Genomic DNA, 19048 nt, shown 5'->3' with positions numbered 1-19048 from the left:
ACAGGCCTCGCAAGGGTCGCTCAAAGAAGTTGAGTCCCTGTGCTGTGCATCAGGTGCAAATGCTGGCTTAAAAAATCGGACACGAGTGCTGTAAAGCATCGCTTTAGAGGTTGCAGAAGCAAAAGGTCCACTACACCAGACCACTGCACCTCCACAACTCCTTACATCTAAACCACTAACCACACCAACGCACCTCCCCATAGCTTAACTACACCACATCACTGCACCTTCACACCTCCCAATCTCTAAACCACTAACCACTCCACTTCCAAACTTTCCCACATTTTAACCACTACACCAAACCACTGCACCTCCACACATCTCCACAGCTAAACCACTACACACCACTACACCGCCATACCTCTCCACAGCTAAACTACTAACCACACCACTACACCTCCACACCTCTCCACAGCTAAACCACAAAAACCCCACCGCACCTCCACACCTTCCCACATTTAAACCACTAACCACACCACTGCACCTCCACACATCTCCACAGCTAAACCACAAAAACCCCACCGCACCTCTACACCTTCCCACATTTAAACCACTAACCACACCACTGCACCTCCACACATCTCCACAGCTAAACCACTACACATCACTGCACCTCCATACCTCTCCACAGCTAAACTACTAACCACACCACTACACCTCCACACCTCTCCACAGCTAAACCACAAAAACCCCACCGCACCTCCACACCTTCCCACATTTAAACCACTAACCACACCACTGCACCTCCACACATCTCCACAGCTAAACCACAAAAACCCCACCGCACCTCTACACCTTCCCACATTTAAACCACTAACCACACCACTGCACCTCCACACATCTCCACAGCTAAACCACTAACCACACCACTAACCACTTTTTTTTGCGTTTTCCATAGCAGATAGTGGAAAATTTAGGCAGAGGCACTTTATTGTTTCATATACTGTATGTGAAATAATTCTGGAATGTTTTTCATCAATATAAGTAGTAACACATTGTATGTAAAAATGAAATGTTTATTAGTCACAATGAGGCATTAATCAATACAGTTTAGTATTATAAGCATTGTGCTTAATAATTATGGCTTTATAATAATGATATAATCAAGCTTATGATAATATTATGATAATATGAAAGTACATACTGTGCTTTCTATGTACATGCATGAAAAACTGTGTGTGTAAAAAAAAGAAACAAACAGAAAAAAAAAAAATAAAGCCAAATGGTTTATATTTATTTCCCTTGCAAGGGACTTACAATGTACTCATGTCCCTGGTTTGTCCCCAGGTTGTGTGTGTGTTGTAGGCTGTTGTGCTTGGCTTCTGCTCCAGCGACAGCCGTAAGTGCAGGAGATTGATGGACATGCAGCTCACCCTCCCCGCACTGTAAAAGATTATGCGCTTGCCCGCTGGAAACAAAGCTATGATGGAAATTCGTCGCACATCATCAGCAACAAAATATCTACACGCCAAGACAGGAGTCTCTCATTTTTCATGGGCTATATATTAAATAAAAAATGGCATTAATGAAAGAAACGAGAGAGAAGGAAATGATAGAACATGGAAGTGGGAGCTGAGTGATGACACTAGTTATTGTTTATTTTAAATGAGGCCACTTGGATTGAGGACATTATGGGGTTTTTATTGGCTGTCAAAAAGCAAAACCTCCTGCGTACCTCATTTTCACATACCGTGGTTTGAATAGAATGGCAGAAAAAAATAAAAAGGAATGGGAATCTGAGAGAAAAAGGTGAAAGCAAAAACAAGAACAAAATGCATAAACAAAAGGGACAAACAAGTAGATTGTCTATGATCAGTACCTTTGAGTAATCAATTGAATTGAAAATCCAACTCAATTAGGTAATTCACAAGAAAGTGCAAAATAATTAAAAGAATGAATGACCACAAACCTCCAAATGCAGTGTCTATTGCTGAGCATGTGGGTGAGTCTAAAACAATAACAGACCCACCTAGACCAATTTACCATACTACCCATTTGGTGGTAAACCTGCCCACTCAAACGTGGCAACAACTAAAGACAGAAAAAAGCAGGACTAAAGACTAAGCCTGCAGGTGTCAGAGAAAGCGAGATAGATCCAGAGATTAAAGCAAAGCAAAGGTAGCCACTCTGTCATGTCTGTTTCTCAATGCCACTTTCACTCAATAGCGTTCAAGAGGTAGCAGCAGCTGAGGCGAGTCAGGAAAAAGCTGTTTCTACACATCAGGTACTCTTAAACATGACAAAGCTCACTCACTGCCACTGCAGCAAAGCATTGATTTTTTCCTCCATCTATCTATCAATCTTTCAAAGAAGAAAAGCAAAGTAGAGAGAGATAGAAGCCAAAATAAGAGACATACAGCCAAAAATGTGATTTGTTACTCTGAACCGATGGTAAACAGAGAATCGCCAGTCTCTTCCAGCAAAAGTAAATGGGGTGGAAGCCATCTTTAGTGGCTGCCCAAGATATAATATTTAACCACATGCCACCTAATGATTGAGCTTAGAGCCAAAGCTTCGAGTCATTTGTCTGTCAGGGCAATTTAGAAGGCACAGAAAAAGTACTCTTACCTTAGAAAAGAAGCATGCACTGTAGACCACCGAGCAATCTCACATCACATAGATGGGGTTTGATTTATAGCTCATGTGTACTGTAGGTCTGAGATTTTAGGTACATTTAACAGTTTAGATCCTGCAAAACCAAACAAAATCTGTACATACTATATGCGAGAATGTAGAAGGATTCAACACAACACAATTTGATAATCACATATCGGGTTTATTAATGTTTTCATTCAGCTCATTTCAAATCTACTGATAAGCTTCCATTGATATACAATGACAGTTGAGACTTGTATGCATGCGTTCTCATCAATAACACACATATACTGCAGTAACATGTGCAATATTGAATATACAAAGAAATAGCTGCCCGAATGACACTGACTAGTTTCGCTCGAGTGTACCATACAACATTCCATCAATAAAAGAAATGTGGAAGCTGTATGGGCCGTATTCAAAGTTGACAATTCATGTCCAACAGTTCAATGAATATTTACAAAAGGAAAACTGTGCAGCTCAGTTATGCACTTACTTGAGTTGATTTTTTTTTTGTTGGTAATATTGCATGCCATCATTTTTAAAATCTATTTACAGCCCAAACATAAATTACACTCATAACACACCTTTCTTACTCAAGCTTGTGAATAGCACTCAAGCCTGGATTACGTCTGATGTCTGTCTACCAATTTTGAAATTAAATCTTCAGTAAGCATGCGTAACTCAACTCGGAATACAGCCCAAATGTATATATTTTATATCCAATGCCTAATTCATGTCCAGTGGATACTGTCTTATACTGCTAACAATTCTGTGGAATATTTACCTGAATATTCATAGTGAAAATGCCTTGCAGTTCTTCAAAACAAGCATTAAATGTGTATATTTATCAGAGTACCGCATTGGATACACTGCTATACTATACATTCACAGAAGGACATGCATTAGTATTTGTGTGTAATCAATGTTATCACCATCTTTTTCTAAAGAAAGGCAGAATATTTATGGACCAGAAGCAATAACTACTCAGATTTTTATTTTTTTTTATCCATTATGAGTCTTTAAACACACCCTAACTCAACTCCATCCAGCACGATCAGCTTTTTATAATTATTTGTCCACTTGAAACATGAAAGTTCCAAAAACCTTTTCTGTATTCTTTTATATTTAGTATGATATTGATGTTAATAAAGATCATAACGACTTTGACCATTTTCAACTGTCCCAGATGCCAAATGCATCAATTATTTTGTTTATTTATATTCCAATGACTACCAATAAAATGACAAATTCTAAAGACTACCAGCTACTGCTTGACATCCACCCAAAATGCAAAAGGGCATCACATTCATCTAATTGTCATTAAACATGCTGTGATTTTATTTTGTTATAATATGATAACATCCTATTGAATTAAATTTCCCTTTATGCCACTGCAGTGTATTAGTGAGTAACAGAGGCAGGTTTTTTTTTCTAGGTAAAGAAGCTCTGAGTGTGTTGTTGATGACTTGATGCTTAAGTTCATGCAGGGTTTATGCTGACATTATCGTGGGCAGCAAACCTCCTCACCACCAACCCCCTCCACCCCCACCGCCTACACACCCTGCTGAATCCCCCCACCCCACCCCAAAATACACCACAGTGGGTGGAGACATGAACAGGCATCACTCACTACTGCACTCCTAGGTGCCTTTGTCAGGTGATTGCTGGCAGAAAAAAAGGAAAACAGATCAATACATCTCCTCTGGGGCCGACAGGTAATCTTTACCATGGATGAAATATGAGGAGCATCAGCCCACTGGATTCCTTAACTGTAGCTGAGATGATTGACTGGGTGCACGCATCGTGCTGTCCCCCTCCTCACTCCCACTTTCTGCCCCACCAACGAAACTCATTTCAGGCATCACGCAAGCAACGGGAGGAGGGGCTCGTGAGGTAACATTGTCATGGTAACTAACTAATTACCGACAGGTGAGGCAATAGCTTTGACAATTGACAAAAACACGATAAGGAAATACAGCGAGCAATCTGTCAATTCAAGGCAGCTGGTCATATGGATGAAGAGCACGGAGGAAAAGGGACACTACAGTTCCCACAGCTGTCTACACAGCCACGCTGGTCCATTTATAAATGTCAACAGGAGCAAAAAGCAGTCTCATTATACTGATTGCTGAAATCAAAATGGTTCCAGCAAACAACAGGTATTAAATTCCAATAAAAAAAAAAAAAAAGCACAAGCAGATGAAGGATTCTCAGATGGTCCATGAAATATTTACAGCAATTAATGCTCATAATAATAATAATAATAATAATAATAATAATAATAATAATAACAGACAAGCTGATGCTATTATCACACAACTGATTCACAGTGACCCCAAACTGCCATAAATATAAAGACAACCGAAACAACTTCAAATTAAGTTTCAGCAGGCCCTGTACTGCACTAAACTTTAATGTGTGAACATTTGAATGTGGATTGTGGAGCCGAGAGTGGAGACCCCCGGAGGGTGCAGGAACACACACTCGCTCTGTTGTGCTAATGAGTGTTTTTAGAGCACTCTAGCGTTTCATATCCATGTTAATAAGGGACCTGTTTTTTTTCCTTCTATTTTCAGTGGTCGATCTTCTGTTATGCGCAACGTATCGAGCTTTAGTGATGCTACACAATGAGCTACTTCTGTAACATTCCTACCAAAAAAAAAAAAAAAAAAAACTTTTTTAAACTTTAACCAAGTGGACATTTCTATAGTCACAAAGAGAAATCAAGTCTCAGTCTGAATCAGTATGAATGGGGTGATGACTTATGGGTTAGCTGCCTTGGGCTTACATCTTAACCCCAAATGAATGCATTAGCATTTTTTTCTGCATGATGGTTACTTGGTTGTAAAGACTTAATCCGGAAATTTTTGTCCCAGAGAGTTCTTTCGGTTCACGCCAGTATTCTCTGAGTGCTAGTCTAGGATATCCACCCTGAGCAGCTGTGCCCATGAAGAGGGCAGCCAATGTGAGAGTATGTCAGTCATACTCGTGTTCCCGCTGACTACTGAATGAAGTCCCTGGTTTGATGAAGTCTGGTGTGTGTGAAGTGGATGGCAAGGGGATTGCACCGTCTCCTCCAGGAGAGAACGGCGTCTCACAGCATTGGTTAGCATCTTCTCGTCTGAAGGGGAGGTAGACTGTGAAAATAAAAAGATACATCACTGATATCTCAGTACAGGAATTAGTTTGAAAAATTGTAGCTTTAGCTATACTGAAAACTGAATAACCTGTTCATGAGAAGTCAGTTGATGGACAATTGATAAAAAATTTTAGCCAATAAACAGATGCACGGACTACCCTTTTTTTGCACCACATAACTCAAAGGTAGAGTTTAAACACCTGCACAAGCCCTTCTTGAAAAAAAAACAACAACTATCAAACATACCACAAGCTAAGTAAGGAAAGGTTATCTGTGACAATTTCCAGGTTGTTTGGGGTTCACAGAATGACTGTGTAATGCTTTGTAGCTTCTGCTATTTCAAAGCCCATTCCTGATTTACTTCAGTTTTGCTATTATAATAACCTCCACTCTTACCAAACTTTCCTACCGCTGACCTTTGAAGCATGGCTGTGTTTGACTATTTGACTATTTGGCAACAACAATATTAGTCTGCAGTTTACTAGTTCATTTAAAAAGGTGTTCAGTGTGGTAAAGGTCAGAGCTCTGTTTAGGACACATATTCTTCCACTCTAAAACTGGCAAACTATGTTTTACTGGACCTCAGTTTTAGTAGCGCTGGGACATTGTCACTAGTACAATATGCCCTTTTGTACTATTTGTAATGTTACTGAATATAATTACAGTTGTAGGGCTGATAAATGAGTGTTTTTTATATATATATATATATATATATATATATATATATATATATATATATATATATATATATATATATATATAATGTGTGTGTGTGTGTGTGTGTGTGTGTGTGTGTGTGTCATAATGGTCAAAATGTCATGAATATTCATACAAATAATAAAAATAGCAAACTCCAAGCTTTACATAAGGGTCAGAAAAATGTCTGGTTTAGCTGTATGTGTCGTTTAGGTGTTATGACATGTTAATATAATAAATATAAAATGCAAAACGCAAAGAAACTTAAATAATGCTTACATTTAGCATAATGAACTTTTTAATGTCATCTTTTGTAAAGGTACGTCTATGTTCGTTTAGATCAGTTTTCATGACGGGCTTATTTAGGTGTCACATATGAACACCTTATATATTGATACTGATACATATATACTGATACTCTCTTATAAAGTCTCTACTCTCAGTAAAAATTATAATGTGTCATTATGTTAAACTATAAAAGTTATATTGATAATAACACACCCATAAAATGCATAGGGTAGAATTATATATTTTTACTAATTTAACAGAGATTGTGGTGCAGTTTTGGTATTGGTAAATATTCTGGATTAAAAATGCATTTTAGGTGTGCTCAAAAAAAAAAAAAAAAAAAAAAGTCAAATGAGAACGTACGTTATTTAATCAGTGTTAAGACACAATGACTACAATTTTTCTATTCAATTTTTTCAGACATAATGGAGAGTTTATCTTTCTCAAAATTCTAATTTCACAATCATGCAACATTTATCATTGCAAAACAAACAAAATACACCACCCTCAGAGTCTGCACACTCTGAAATAAAAACATCATTTAGAGTGTCCTGTCGAGGTTGGTCACTTCAGAAGTTTGTTCATGTTACATGGCCATTTTGAGATGAGCTCCTGGGTTCGACGACTAAAGTGGGAACTAAAACTGACATTGTGGCTCTGGGCTGTCTCGCAGGATTAAGTAATACAGCCGTCACTAACATGTGCTTTAGCTAGTTTCCATTATATCTGCCTGTGCCTTTTTCCAGATGACTTCCCCTCCAAACTGAGCCAGCATGGCAAAGAAAGGCAGGATCATTGATTAATATTTCTGGAGGGAATGATGGCTAACCGTAAGCTGTGTTTGACCTAAACAAATATCCAAACACTTAATCACGTGACCATGAGAAACTGCTGACCCTCAAATATTTAAGCAAAGGTCAAGACTGTTCAATTTAAGCCCAGGCCTTGCTTTAGATATTTTATTATTTGAAAATGGCTAACAGAATGTTTCACATTTTTGCAAACATTAATAAAATGTATATATTTTTTTATCTATAGGTTTGCAACCAGCAAATGATTCAGCTGGAATGAAAGCATTTGAATGTCTTAATGGCTCCTTGTGTTCAGCCTCTCAAAAAACAATTATTTCCCAACCACTTTCTGCAGTCCTGCCCTTCCAATGTTTATTAATCAGCTAATTATACATTGACAGTAATGAGGCTCCTGATTCATGCACTTAAATGAATAGGACAGAATGGCTATTTAATGATTAGCCCTTTGTGAGACTTACTGTATATAGCTAAGCAACATCCACTAGAAAGACAAGAGGACAGCGGATTTGGCAAATGAAAAACCACTTGATGCTGTGGCTCTTAGAGCCCCTGGCTGCTCATTCCAATAAATATTTATAAAATACATGCTGTAATATAGCAAATAGTCAAGTGTGTTGTTTCATTACTACTGACTAGGTCTAAAATGCTTAAATCATCATTTGCCTATATTTTTGACCAACAGAAATTAAATAGTGAGTTTTGTGAAGCATGTCCTATGCTTGATAATACTTACATCCAAATTCCAAAAATTAGGTTAGAAAATACTTTTCCATTGCACAATAAAAAAGTTATTAAGCTGAGTCATTAAACAATGGTAATGAAATAATTTAACTTAATGAATAAATAAAAGGACTTTACCCAGCATAGTAATCAGAATAAACTGGAGAAGTCCTGACTGAGTGGCTTTCTAATGTCCTTCTGCAGGTGTTAAGGCTGATATTTATCACCAGACCGGCTCGATGTGTGTCAACCATTACAGGATTTCATAATGGCTTTATGAATGATTGTGTGCCAACATACAAGCAGAGTGGTTTTCACGATTTACACTAGACTAAACCATACCAGCTGCTCCATTCATGAGGACTTCAGCTGCTGTGAAGAGGAGAGGAGAGGAAAGGAGAGGAAAGGAGAGGAGAGGAGAGGAGAGGAGAGGAGAGGAGAGGAGAGGAGAGGAGAGGAGAGGAGAGGAAAGGACATGCAAGGACATGAAAGGGGGGGAAAGAAGAGAAGAGAAGAGAAGAGAAGAGAAGAGAAGAGAAAAGAAGAGAAGAGAAGAGAAGAGAAGAGAAGAGAAGAGAAGAGAAGAGAAGAGAAGAGAAGAGAAGAGAGACAGAGGAGAGTGGGGAGATTGAGGACAGGAAGAGAAAAGAATAGAAATGGAGAAGAGCCAAAGAAGGAAAATAGGAGCAAGGAACAAAAAAAAATTAAGGGTTAGAATGAAATATGATAGGACAGGAGGAGATAAGTAAATAGAAAGACAAAGGAGAGAAAAGGAGAGGACAGTAGGTTAGGATGGAACAAAAAAAGGAGAAAGAAAGAAAAAGAAGGAGAGGCAGAAAGGAACATTGAAAAAGGAGAAAGTTAGGACAGGACAAGGCAGGACAGGAGAAGAGGAGTAGACAGAACAGGAGAGTAGAAAGGAAAGCAGGAGAGTAGAGGAGAGAAGAGGAAAGGAGACGAGAGGAGAGGAGAGGAGAGGAGAGGAGAGGAGAGGAGAGGAGAGGAGAGGAGAGAAGAGGATAGGAGAGAAGAGAAGAGAAGAGAAGAGAAGAGAAGAGAAGAGAAGAGAAGAGAAGAGAAGAGAAGAGGAGAAAAGAGGAGAGAAGAGGAGAGAAGAGGAGAGAAGAGGAGAGGAGAGGAGAAAAGAGGAGAGAAGAGGAGAGGAGAGAAGAGAAGAGATGAGAAGAGAAGAGAAGAGAAGAGAAGAGAAGAGAAGAGAAGAGAAGAGGAGAAAAGAGGAGAGAAGAGGAGAGAAGAGGAGAGGAGAGGAGAGAAGAGGAGAAAAGAGGAGAGAAGAGGAGAGAAGAGAAGAGGAGAGGAGAGGAGAGGAAAGGAGAGGAGAGGAGAGGAGAGGAGAGGAGAGGAGAGAGGCAATAAGTGTCTCAGTGGTGGGCTTTTGAAGGACGCAGGAGGAGAAAGAGGCATGCAGAGTAGAGCAGATGAGGGCGAAATAGTGCGGTGGGCTGCATTTCTGTCAGCAGAAGTGATGGCTGAGGGCTGGCGTTATTTGTCTTGCGCTGCCATATGGCCCTCGCACTGGTGTGGGCATTAATGAGAGGGGGCCGGACCGCCGGGCAAGAACACCAGGGCCTCAGACGCAGGTGATCTGTCACCATGGGTGTGTGTGAGAAAGAGAGATGGGGAAAAGGAAGAGATGGAGATAGGGGATTGGGAGAGAAGGGTAAAGGCAGACAGACGGAGGAAAGGTAGAAAAGGGCAGCACAGGAAATACAGAGAGAGAGGGATGACACTCTCTAATGGTATCCCAAAAATAGAAATGAAAGCTGGCATGGTGCTTTGCATTCCAGCACAAAGGTATGCCCTTGCTAGTGGGTTAATGAGCCACACTGTTTTTAAGATATCAACCTGATGCTCTAATGACACTTCAAACTACACTAGACTACATAAACATACACTACACTGTACGATCACAGATTTAAATCAGGGTCTTAAACAGTACTTAAAATTAAAATGATACAATTAATGAGATAATTAGACAAATCAACATGAGCACAATATACTGTTTTTCAATATTTTGTTGAATCCAAACATTTTTTTTCAAAGTTAAAATAGCTTGAATATAGTCAGATTTATTTTTAATATTAGGACTATGTATAGCATATAGAGTACTTCTGATGCCTGTAATCAAAAATTTCATTTATCCTTTAAAGGTAAACAAATCAATATTAAATTCCAGGTGCATATCATCATTGTAATTTGACATTTTACAAGACCTTTTTTATTGGTATATAAAATATGAGGTATGTATTAGAAAACAATCAGAAACAGGGTGGTGTCATAAGTTACTCGCTTAAAATTAAATATCATGCAGCATGCTCCACAGTGTACTATATATATATATATATATATATATATATATATATATATATATATATATATATATATATATATATATATATATATATATATATATATACACACACACAAAGTCAAAATCTCAAATAATAAGATATTTAATAAGATTTGTTTTGCACATGCATAAAAACACATCTATCTACAACACAATGACCCAAAGCATATGTTCAAGCTCTGTGAGCATTATTTAGCAAGCAGGCAGTCAGCTGGAGTGTTATCATATCATGAAATCGCCATCCCAGTCACCACACCTAAATCCTATTGAACTGTCTTTCAGCCGAATGTTTGAAGAAACTAATTGTCTGGATGCTAAGAGTGTGTAAAGCAGTTATTCATGCTAAGGAAAGATTTTCAATGAAATAAAGTTTAACAGTTGTACATTTATATATTTCTTTAGTCAAAATAAATCTTCCTACAGTTAAATTATCTAATTTGTTAGTTATAATTATACTGAATATATTTCATCTCAAAAAGATTAAACACTCAGTGTTTACAAACTTTTGATTTTTTTAAAAATAGTGTCATAGTTTGTATCTATTTATAATTATCCACAAAACAAGTTCCTGTTATCACTTAAGTTATAGCAGCTTTTAAACAGTCATATGTACAACTTTTTCTTTAACCTAATAAGACAAAAGAAAAAAATCACCTTGTGAGTTACAAATCACAAAAGTTCTTTAACGTTATAAAGCACTGCAATTGAAGACTTCTTTCATAAGTGACACAAAAAATCTGTATACAGAATAACACATCAGGGCTGAAACATAAGTAAGCCTGCCATTTATTCAGATCATTACTGTCAAAGCTGCTGTTATAGCTGTTATCTGGTGAATTGGAATGAGAATTCAGCATTTCTGTAGTAGAAGGTATAATAAACAATCCCACAGCAATGGTGTACTCTTTCTGGTTTAGAACTTTGGAAGAAAAGTGTATTTGTATGGTTAGGTTAGTGACAGTGAGATGTGATTCTGGCAGCCAATTTGGACCTGCAAAGTGAAGTGCTCGTTCAATCCAAACAGTCTGATGAGTTCTCTCACAGCTAGCTTCAACACAATGTCTGCTAAGTGCTAAAGAGGTAAAAAGAGGGGCCTGAGCAACAGCTGGGTACAAGCAGGACAATACCCAGCGGAACCCTAGTAGACACCTCATCCTGTCACCCAGAAACACTGCTTAGCACGCGTTTGAAAAATCACACTGTCACACACTGTAGCCCTTGCCTGATTAGATATCTCACCAGGATTCGCAGAGTAACACAAATTAAAAGCAGGAAAGTAATTGCCATTTCAACAATCAAATAGACAATATCCTTCCGAGCGCTGCACTCACTGACTCTAATACACACAGAGAGAAAGCTGGCCCTGTGAGACACCAAAGTAAAGATTTATACAGAGCAGATGCAGCCACAGACACTGACATTGGATGACACCCACTGCATGATAAATCACAACAGACCCACTTCAGACTCTAGATTCAGGACAGAAACATTCACTGCAGAACAAGGGCATATGAAAAGAAAGATAAAAAATGGAATGACTGATAAAAATGGATCAAGTTTCAAATTGTGATGTTTGTAATTAACACTGTGGTTAATACGCAAATAAGCATAATAATAGTTCCAAACTTTTAGTTTGTTGTGTTCATTGAGACAATAAGACATTTTAAAATCTCTAAATGTAAATATAGTGCTAAATGTTTTTGGCTAAAAAAGAATGGAAATTGGAATATTTAGATCGATTCTCAAGCATTTTTTTGCTTGATTTTTAAAAAGTATGGCTGATTTAAAAAAAAAAAATAATAAAAAAAAAAAAAGGATCTTGAAGGTGCTTTAACCATTTTGAAACTGTCCCTGAGTGAGGTTAATCCCGTTTTCTGCAGGTTTTTAGGTAAGGCCAATGAGGAATACCCGGTTTCTGCCTGCCCCCCACAGAGAGGATGAAGGGGCAAGGGTGAAGCTTTTTTAAGTTTTATGGGAAACGCTATGGTAGCGTGGGGAGGTGAAGGACAGAATGGCTGGCCATTCCATCACTCAGTGCAATAAATGGATGCAATCTGTATCCCTGTACAGCAGTGGCTGTTTTTAAATTCCACCTCTTTTATCCAAATGAATGATGGACTCTGGTACAGTGCACTGTGCGGCAATATTAATATACATCAGAGGCCAGCGCCCCTCACTAAATCAGAAAACTGGGTGCATTTGTTATTTAAATGACAAACAGTGCAACAGGGAAGAGATGCAGGCAGAGGAAATTTTGGGGAAGAGGCGGACAAACCAATTCAGATTTCAATCCTGTGAAGCAGCACACAAGAACCTAGGAACCATCAGTCTAATGAAAAAAGGCAGGTGGGTCGGCCCAAAGGAAAGAGACACTCATGAATGGTGCCATTTCCAATCCGCACTTCTTCTTGTCTTCTTCCTCTTTCTAAAACGACTCGCCAAAAGTCAGGGATTTTCCGAACACATGTACCGTATACTGGAGTTTCCAAAAATATCTGTGGAACTGATTGAATCTACTGAGAGCTGTGAATGAAGTACGTAATATTAATTATTAATAATAATGAGCAGGGTATTTCAATCCTCCATTATTTAGACTTTAAGATATAAGCACAGTTGTAAAAAAGAGAAAAGTGTTGAGGTCTATAAAGTTTATAAGCATTGGCCATCACATAAAATCAAATTACTAGTTAATTATTAAACCAGCTTCTAAGTAACGTGAAGGCATGATCATATTTGGCTAGTTTGTTGTCTGTAACATTATTATGCCTTGAAAAAAAAGAAGAGAAAATCGTGTTTACACCTCTGCTAATGTCTCACACTAGTTACTTAAATAGAGTAATTAAGTGAGCAAAACCTTCAATTATACAGCTAGAACACAAAAAGCATAGTCATTTAGTACTTAGAATGATTTTGCCTGAGCAAGATTTTGAGTTTATCTATAAGAATTAAGAACTTGTCGGCTAAATAAAACATTGTAAAATAATTTACAATAATTATTTAAACTAAACATATTTTGGAAACTGTTCAATTATCATTAAAACTCACACATTGGTTCAAATATACCAATCTGAACCTTTAACTATTTACTGATGATTCAGGTCCACACCTTTCAAACAAGGAGTAGCACTGTCGAACAAACAGACGTATGACTTCCACCTGAACCATTCCACTGCGTGATACACAGCAAAGCAATTAAATCATAACATCAGTTAAATAAATAATTAAATAAATTGAGGGTCAGGGTGTATTTCTATTTAAATGATTAACATTATTAAACAGCATATGCAGCTCTAGACATTTATCACATTAATTATATCAGCTGCACCCACAGGACATCCTTGTCATGTAAGCCAGCCAAATGGGAAAAGTGAGTGACCTATACTGCATTCGACTACATTGTTATTACTGTCCTTGATAGCTTCAGAATAATAATCAGAATTGGCAGCTGTGAGAATCATTTTCAGACTTACAAAAATCTTTTTGACATTGATTCCCTGTTAAATATAAAGGTTTTTCTCAACCTTTAACCTTCAAGTTTTGACTTGCCGGCTGTCAAATAAAAAAATTAATATTCCAAAGGAAACTTTCGCACGAGAAGCAAAGGAGTGAGCACTCTTTACTGTTAAGTTATATAATTTACTCCTTTCTAAGCATTTGTTACGATATATATATACACACACACATATTCCCCGAGTTACGATGGTTCGACTTACGATTTTTCGATCTCACGATGACGATAGCGATACGACAAAATTGAACTATTGTAATATTTTTGTGCAACAGGCACAGGCAGTATCGTATATCGAGTATGTGTATTTTTTTACAATTTTGTCATATTGCTATTGTCATTGTAAGATCGAAAAAGCTTAAGTCGAACCATGAGCATGAGCGTATCTCTCGCCCTGTGAGATGCCTCACTCTCGCTAGTGGACTAAAGTTGTCTCAGTGTTAGTGTGTATTTTTTTTCTGTTACAAACGGTTTCAAACAGCAATTTCAGTGATAAAAGCATGTCTTCCAAGCGCCCAAGTATGTCTCTGGTAGTGAAAAAAAGAGGGGGAAAGCCATCGGTTTAGAGCAGAAAATGAAAATTATAAATCAGCATGAAGCAGGAAAGGCTGTTACAGTCATTGCACCATCTTCGACTTTTTGACGATATTTGTACTTACTATGGGGTCGTCGTAACGTATCTCCATCGTAAGTAGAGGACTACCTGTATATATTAGGGTTGACAATTGATTCAATTATTTAAACCCATGATTGTCATGAGTTAACTCTTTTTTTTTATTAAGTTTTTAATACACTAACGTATTGTAACAGATAAAAATAATAAAAATATTACTTTTATTTAAAATCTCTTACTTTGTTATTAATTATTTTACATTTATTTAATTATTTTACCCTCTGGAAATTATTCTTTAAATACAATTTTTTTTCGAGATATCATGTTTCTATAGTTATATGTTAATTTTTTTAGTGGTTGTATTAATTATAAGAATTATATTACAGTTCCGGTTGCTTTCCCCTCGGTTCGCTATAAGCAAATTGTCTGGGAAAGCAATGTTTAGTGATTAAAAATGTGAATAAATGTGTTCCATAAAAGGTTTTAATTTCACCTGTTTTATATTTTTTTATTTTTTAATAAAAATGGTCAAACAAAAATGTGCACTGCATTAATCACGTGTTAATAAAATTTGTGCATTAGTAAAGTACTGATGTAGGGTAAAGAGGCCTGGGGTGCAAACAAGAATCCAATTCATCCCAAAGGTGTTCAATAGGATTAAGATTCAGAGCGTTCCAGCTCATTTGAAACATAGCTTCATGGAACTCGCTTTGTGCACAAGGGCATTATCAAGATGGAGTTTTCTAGTTCAAGGGAAGGGAATTTTTTTTTTGCTACTGCATCCAGAAAAACATACTATACAATTGTGTGCCTCCAACTTTGTAGTTACATTTCGGCAAAGAAACCACATATGGTTGGAAAAGTCAGGTGTCAAAAAACTTTTGTCTATATAGTGTCCAAGGAGCTTTTAAAAATAGAAAAAAATTTATTCATTTTCGAGGTAGTATTTTAATGCAGATGGATTTGCTAATAATTGAGTCCTAACAGTGGGCCATACCTGAAGTTGCACTGGAAATTGCTACAGTTTTCCTCCTCCTCTTGATATCACCTCCACACAGCACCCCCAGATGTGCACTGCGCTGTCTATCGAAAAAGAAACACATAAATATATTCTTCAGTAACTAATCAGGTTTAATGTGGAGAGAATCTGCTCTGATACATAGTACACTCTAAGAGTAACCAAAACAAAACTCTTAGAATTGATTCATATTAAAAATGATCAGTTATAATTAAATGATTCATTCAGAAAGCAACCTCAGACTGTTAGCATGAAAAACCCATGCCCAGGGACGGCAGCAGGTAAAGGCAGGAAAGAGTAAGATGTAGTGCAGGAGTTTTAACAGAAATATCAGTGGAAGGAAAGGAGGTGCTCGGGCCGTGTGTCTCTGTCGCTGCTGGGTACAGATAAACAAATTACCCTGGCTGCAGACCCCCTGTGTCTACTGCGATGTGAAGTTAAGGTCAAGGTCCTCTCCACTGTCGAGGGGGAAGGGACTGATGCTTTGAGAACTGATCTGTGTGTGTACAGTTTAGAAAAATAAGACACACACAAGATATATTATTGTTTGTAAACTTGCTCCATTCTCACAGTCAGTGTTATAGATACAGACATTTTAGTGTCAGGGTTCCTTTTTTTCCCTTCACACATGGGGACATGTAAAACAATGGAGGTGTGATACCTGCCAGAGTGCAGCTCATCTCTGGCAGTAGCATAAACCCCTCACCTCACTCGTGCTGAGATAGGGACCTTTTAACCGCCAGTGCATTCTCTGACCTCAAAAGCCATAAATCACATGATACTCACACTACCTGAGCAGAGGTGGGGAGGGTGGTGGAGTAGGGGACCCTTGTTGGCCAAGAGCATAAGCGAAGTCTCTATGTTGTATAATCAATAGGTATAAAAATAAATGGCTTGACCGGCATTCTCCGCCTGCTACCTCCCTCTAATAAAATCTCTGTAATGCATATTTCATTTACTTTTATACTTATTGATTAGCTGTAGCCCAGTTAGTAAATCACGCGTCTATCGATCCCTCAATCGTAGCTCTGTCGGACAGCGTATAACCAGCCATTTGCTGCACTGATAAAGAGCTCAGCCATTGAACTCCCCACAGTAAATCTTTGCAAACTAACTTTTTAATTCCAAAATCAATGAGTGCTTAAACACCACATTATTTCACTCGCTGCTGCCATGGCCAGTATTAAACGTAATACCCAGATGCGTTTGTGTCTAATTCACAAGGGGTTTGGCCCTCAGTCTCTCTCTCTCGCTTCTCTCCGTCTGTCATGATCTCTCTCAGTTAGAGAAAGATCAGCCCTGGAGAAGCTCTCACAGCTCCACTAAACTTCTACATTGGTCGCAGATCCCCTGTAATAACGCCAACTACTAGAGAGTAAACAAAAATACTTTTAATCCTGATTTATGAGTTTATATATAAACTTTATAAAGGCGTCCAAGATCTATAACACATAGTGCAGCTTGAAACTCTATAACACTTCACAGTCCTTCCAAGTAAGGTTCAATAAAGTCACTTATGGCACACCACTGTGATAAAAGTTCATTGCAAAATGAACGGGTTGTGCATGTATCTGATAAATATGTCTCATGAAACCACCAGCTTTTAATCACAAGCTTTTAGTGTGAGGAAAAAAGTTTTAATTTGATGAACTAATAATGTCTGGAGGAACGCATAAAAGTGTTTTTTTTTTTTTTTTTTACTTTTACCCTCGTTTTCTTCAATACACTGGCATTTTACGTGCTGACCAGGCCCTCATTCACAGCGAAAAAACCACACCGACACCAGGGTCAATTGTCATCCCCGTGCTCACACCTCCAAAGTAGATATATCAATTTAAAATAATAAATCAAAAAGACATGCACGTTACAGCGAGCTTCTGGCCCACCATCTATTTTCATTAGGCTACAGGCCACTCCAGGTGTGAGGAGGATCTCAAGATGAATAGAGGTATTCAAATGAATCAGAAAGGATTAGGGTCCCCTGGGATTGCAATCAATGGTAGCAAATCAATAATCAATAGGCCACTCACACCAATATACTAACTGCTGACATCAAGATCTCACAATTAAAATGAAAAGCAGGCAAAAGGAGTGGTGGAGCACTATGATTTATCTGCAGCCGCCAAATGTCATTTTCTGAATAAATAAATTCTATTGAGAAAACATGCATGAAGCAGAAGCTGGTGGGATGCAGTTATGCATTTTAACTTTTTATGACAGTGTGAGGTGTTACAGAGACAAGTACAAGCTGGAGTTCACAAGTAGTAAACAATCTGGTGGCGTTTTTGGAAATATTATAGAATATCTGAGTATACTGATGCGGGAAAATTAAAGACTAATCATAACACATCATTTAGAATCAGTTCAGGGAAATGAGTAAATAAAAAATACATAAACAAACAAATCAATGAAATTCTTGTCTCCCTTATAAACCAACCTTACACTGAGCAAGAGCCATTCAGATTTTTTATTATTATTATTATTCTTCCTCCTTCGGCCAACAGTAGCCCAATTTCCACCGGTACCCTGTTGGCTAACGTTACCTGTGGTGGTCGTTGGTAACCCGGGCCTCGACCGATCCGGTATGAAATTCTTATTCGTGATCTGCATGTTCGATTTGGCACATGTTTTTACGCTGGATGCCCTTCCTAACGCAACCCTCCCCATTTATCTGGGCTTGGGACCGACACTAAGAGTGCACTGGCTTGTGCCTCCCTAATGGCTTGGTTTTTAAATTATTATTATTATTATTATTATTATTATTATTATTATTATTATTATTATTATTATTATATTTATTTATTTGTATGTATTTCTATGTATTTTTGGAAATGGTGTGTAATTGTTAATATGGTCAAATTTCCTTTGATGACATTTTTGTGAGGTGTTTTCAGTGTCAGCATGTTTTATCGGGTTTCTAGAAGTTTCTTTAGAAAGCAGGGCTTGGTAGCATAACAAGCTGCAATTTTTTTGTTGTTTGTTTGTTGTTTTTTTTCCTTTTTTCAATTTCAAGAAAAAAAAGAAAAGAAAAAGAAAAACTATGAGGGAAAGACTAAAAGATTAAAATAAGTGATAACAGGAATGAACTTGTTAATGTTAACATTATAAACGTAACTATGAATAGCTAAAACATGCATGCTGTTTTCAGTAAATAAATACTTCCAAAAATCACAAATTGTTGTTATAAGAGAAATAACCACCCACTAAGGACATGCTTTTGAATAAAAATAATAAGTTTTGCACTTGTGACAGTAACTCTGCTCTGCATCAGGCCACATTACACCT

The 19048-nt window shown here is 37.6% G+C and overlaps 1 protein-coding gene across 4 annotated transcripts in view; it reads right to left on the bottom strand.

Annotated features, from left to right (window-relative positions):
• Positions 1 to 2755: 2755 nt before the first annotated feature.
• Positions 2756 to 19048, bottom strand: part of LOC310727447 (G patch domain-containing protein 2-like) — a 32468-nt gene continuing 16175 nt past the window's right edge. For 3 of the 4 annotated variants that reach the window (XM_083543937.1, XM_083543939.1, XM_083543938.1), the window contains 2 exons: positions 15743 to 15828; positions 2756 to 5735 (listed from right to left, as the gene is read on the bottom strand). In XM_083543937.1, coding sequence (XP_083400063.1) covers positions 5575 to 5735; positions 15743 to 15828 — 247 coding nt within the window. In that variant the 3' untranslated portion in view covers positions 2756 to 5574. Of the gene's footprint in view, positions 5736 to 15742; positions 15829 to 16162; positions 16260 to 19048 lie in introns of all 4 variants that reach the window. The other variant, XM_083543940.1, reaches the window with a different exon arrangement.

This window comes from Silurus aristotelis, assembly GCF_946808225.1.
Source record: "Silurus aristotelis genome assembly, chromosome: 6".
In the NCBI taxonomy this organism is placed as follows: domain Eukaryota; kingdom Metazoa; phylum Chordata; class Actinopteri; order Siluriformes; family Siluridae; genus Silurus; species Silurus aristotelis.
Note: the sequence above shows the minus strand (reverse complement) of the source record. Positions and strands in the feature narration are given on the sequence as shown.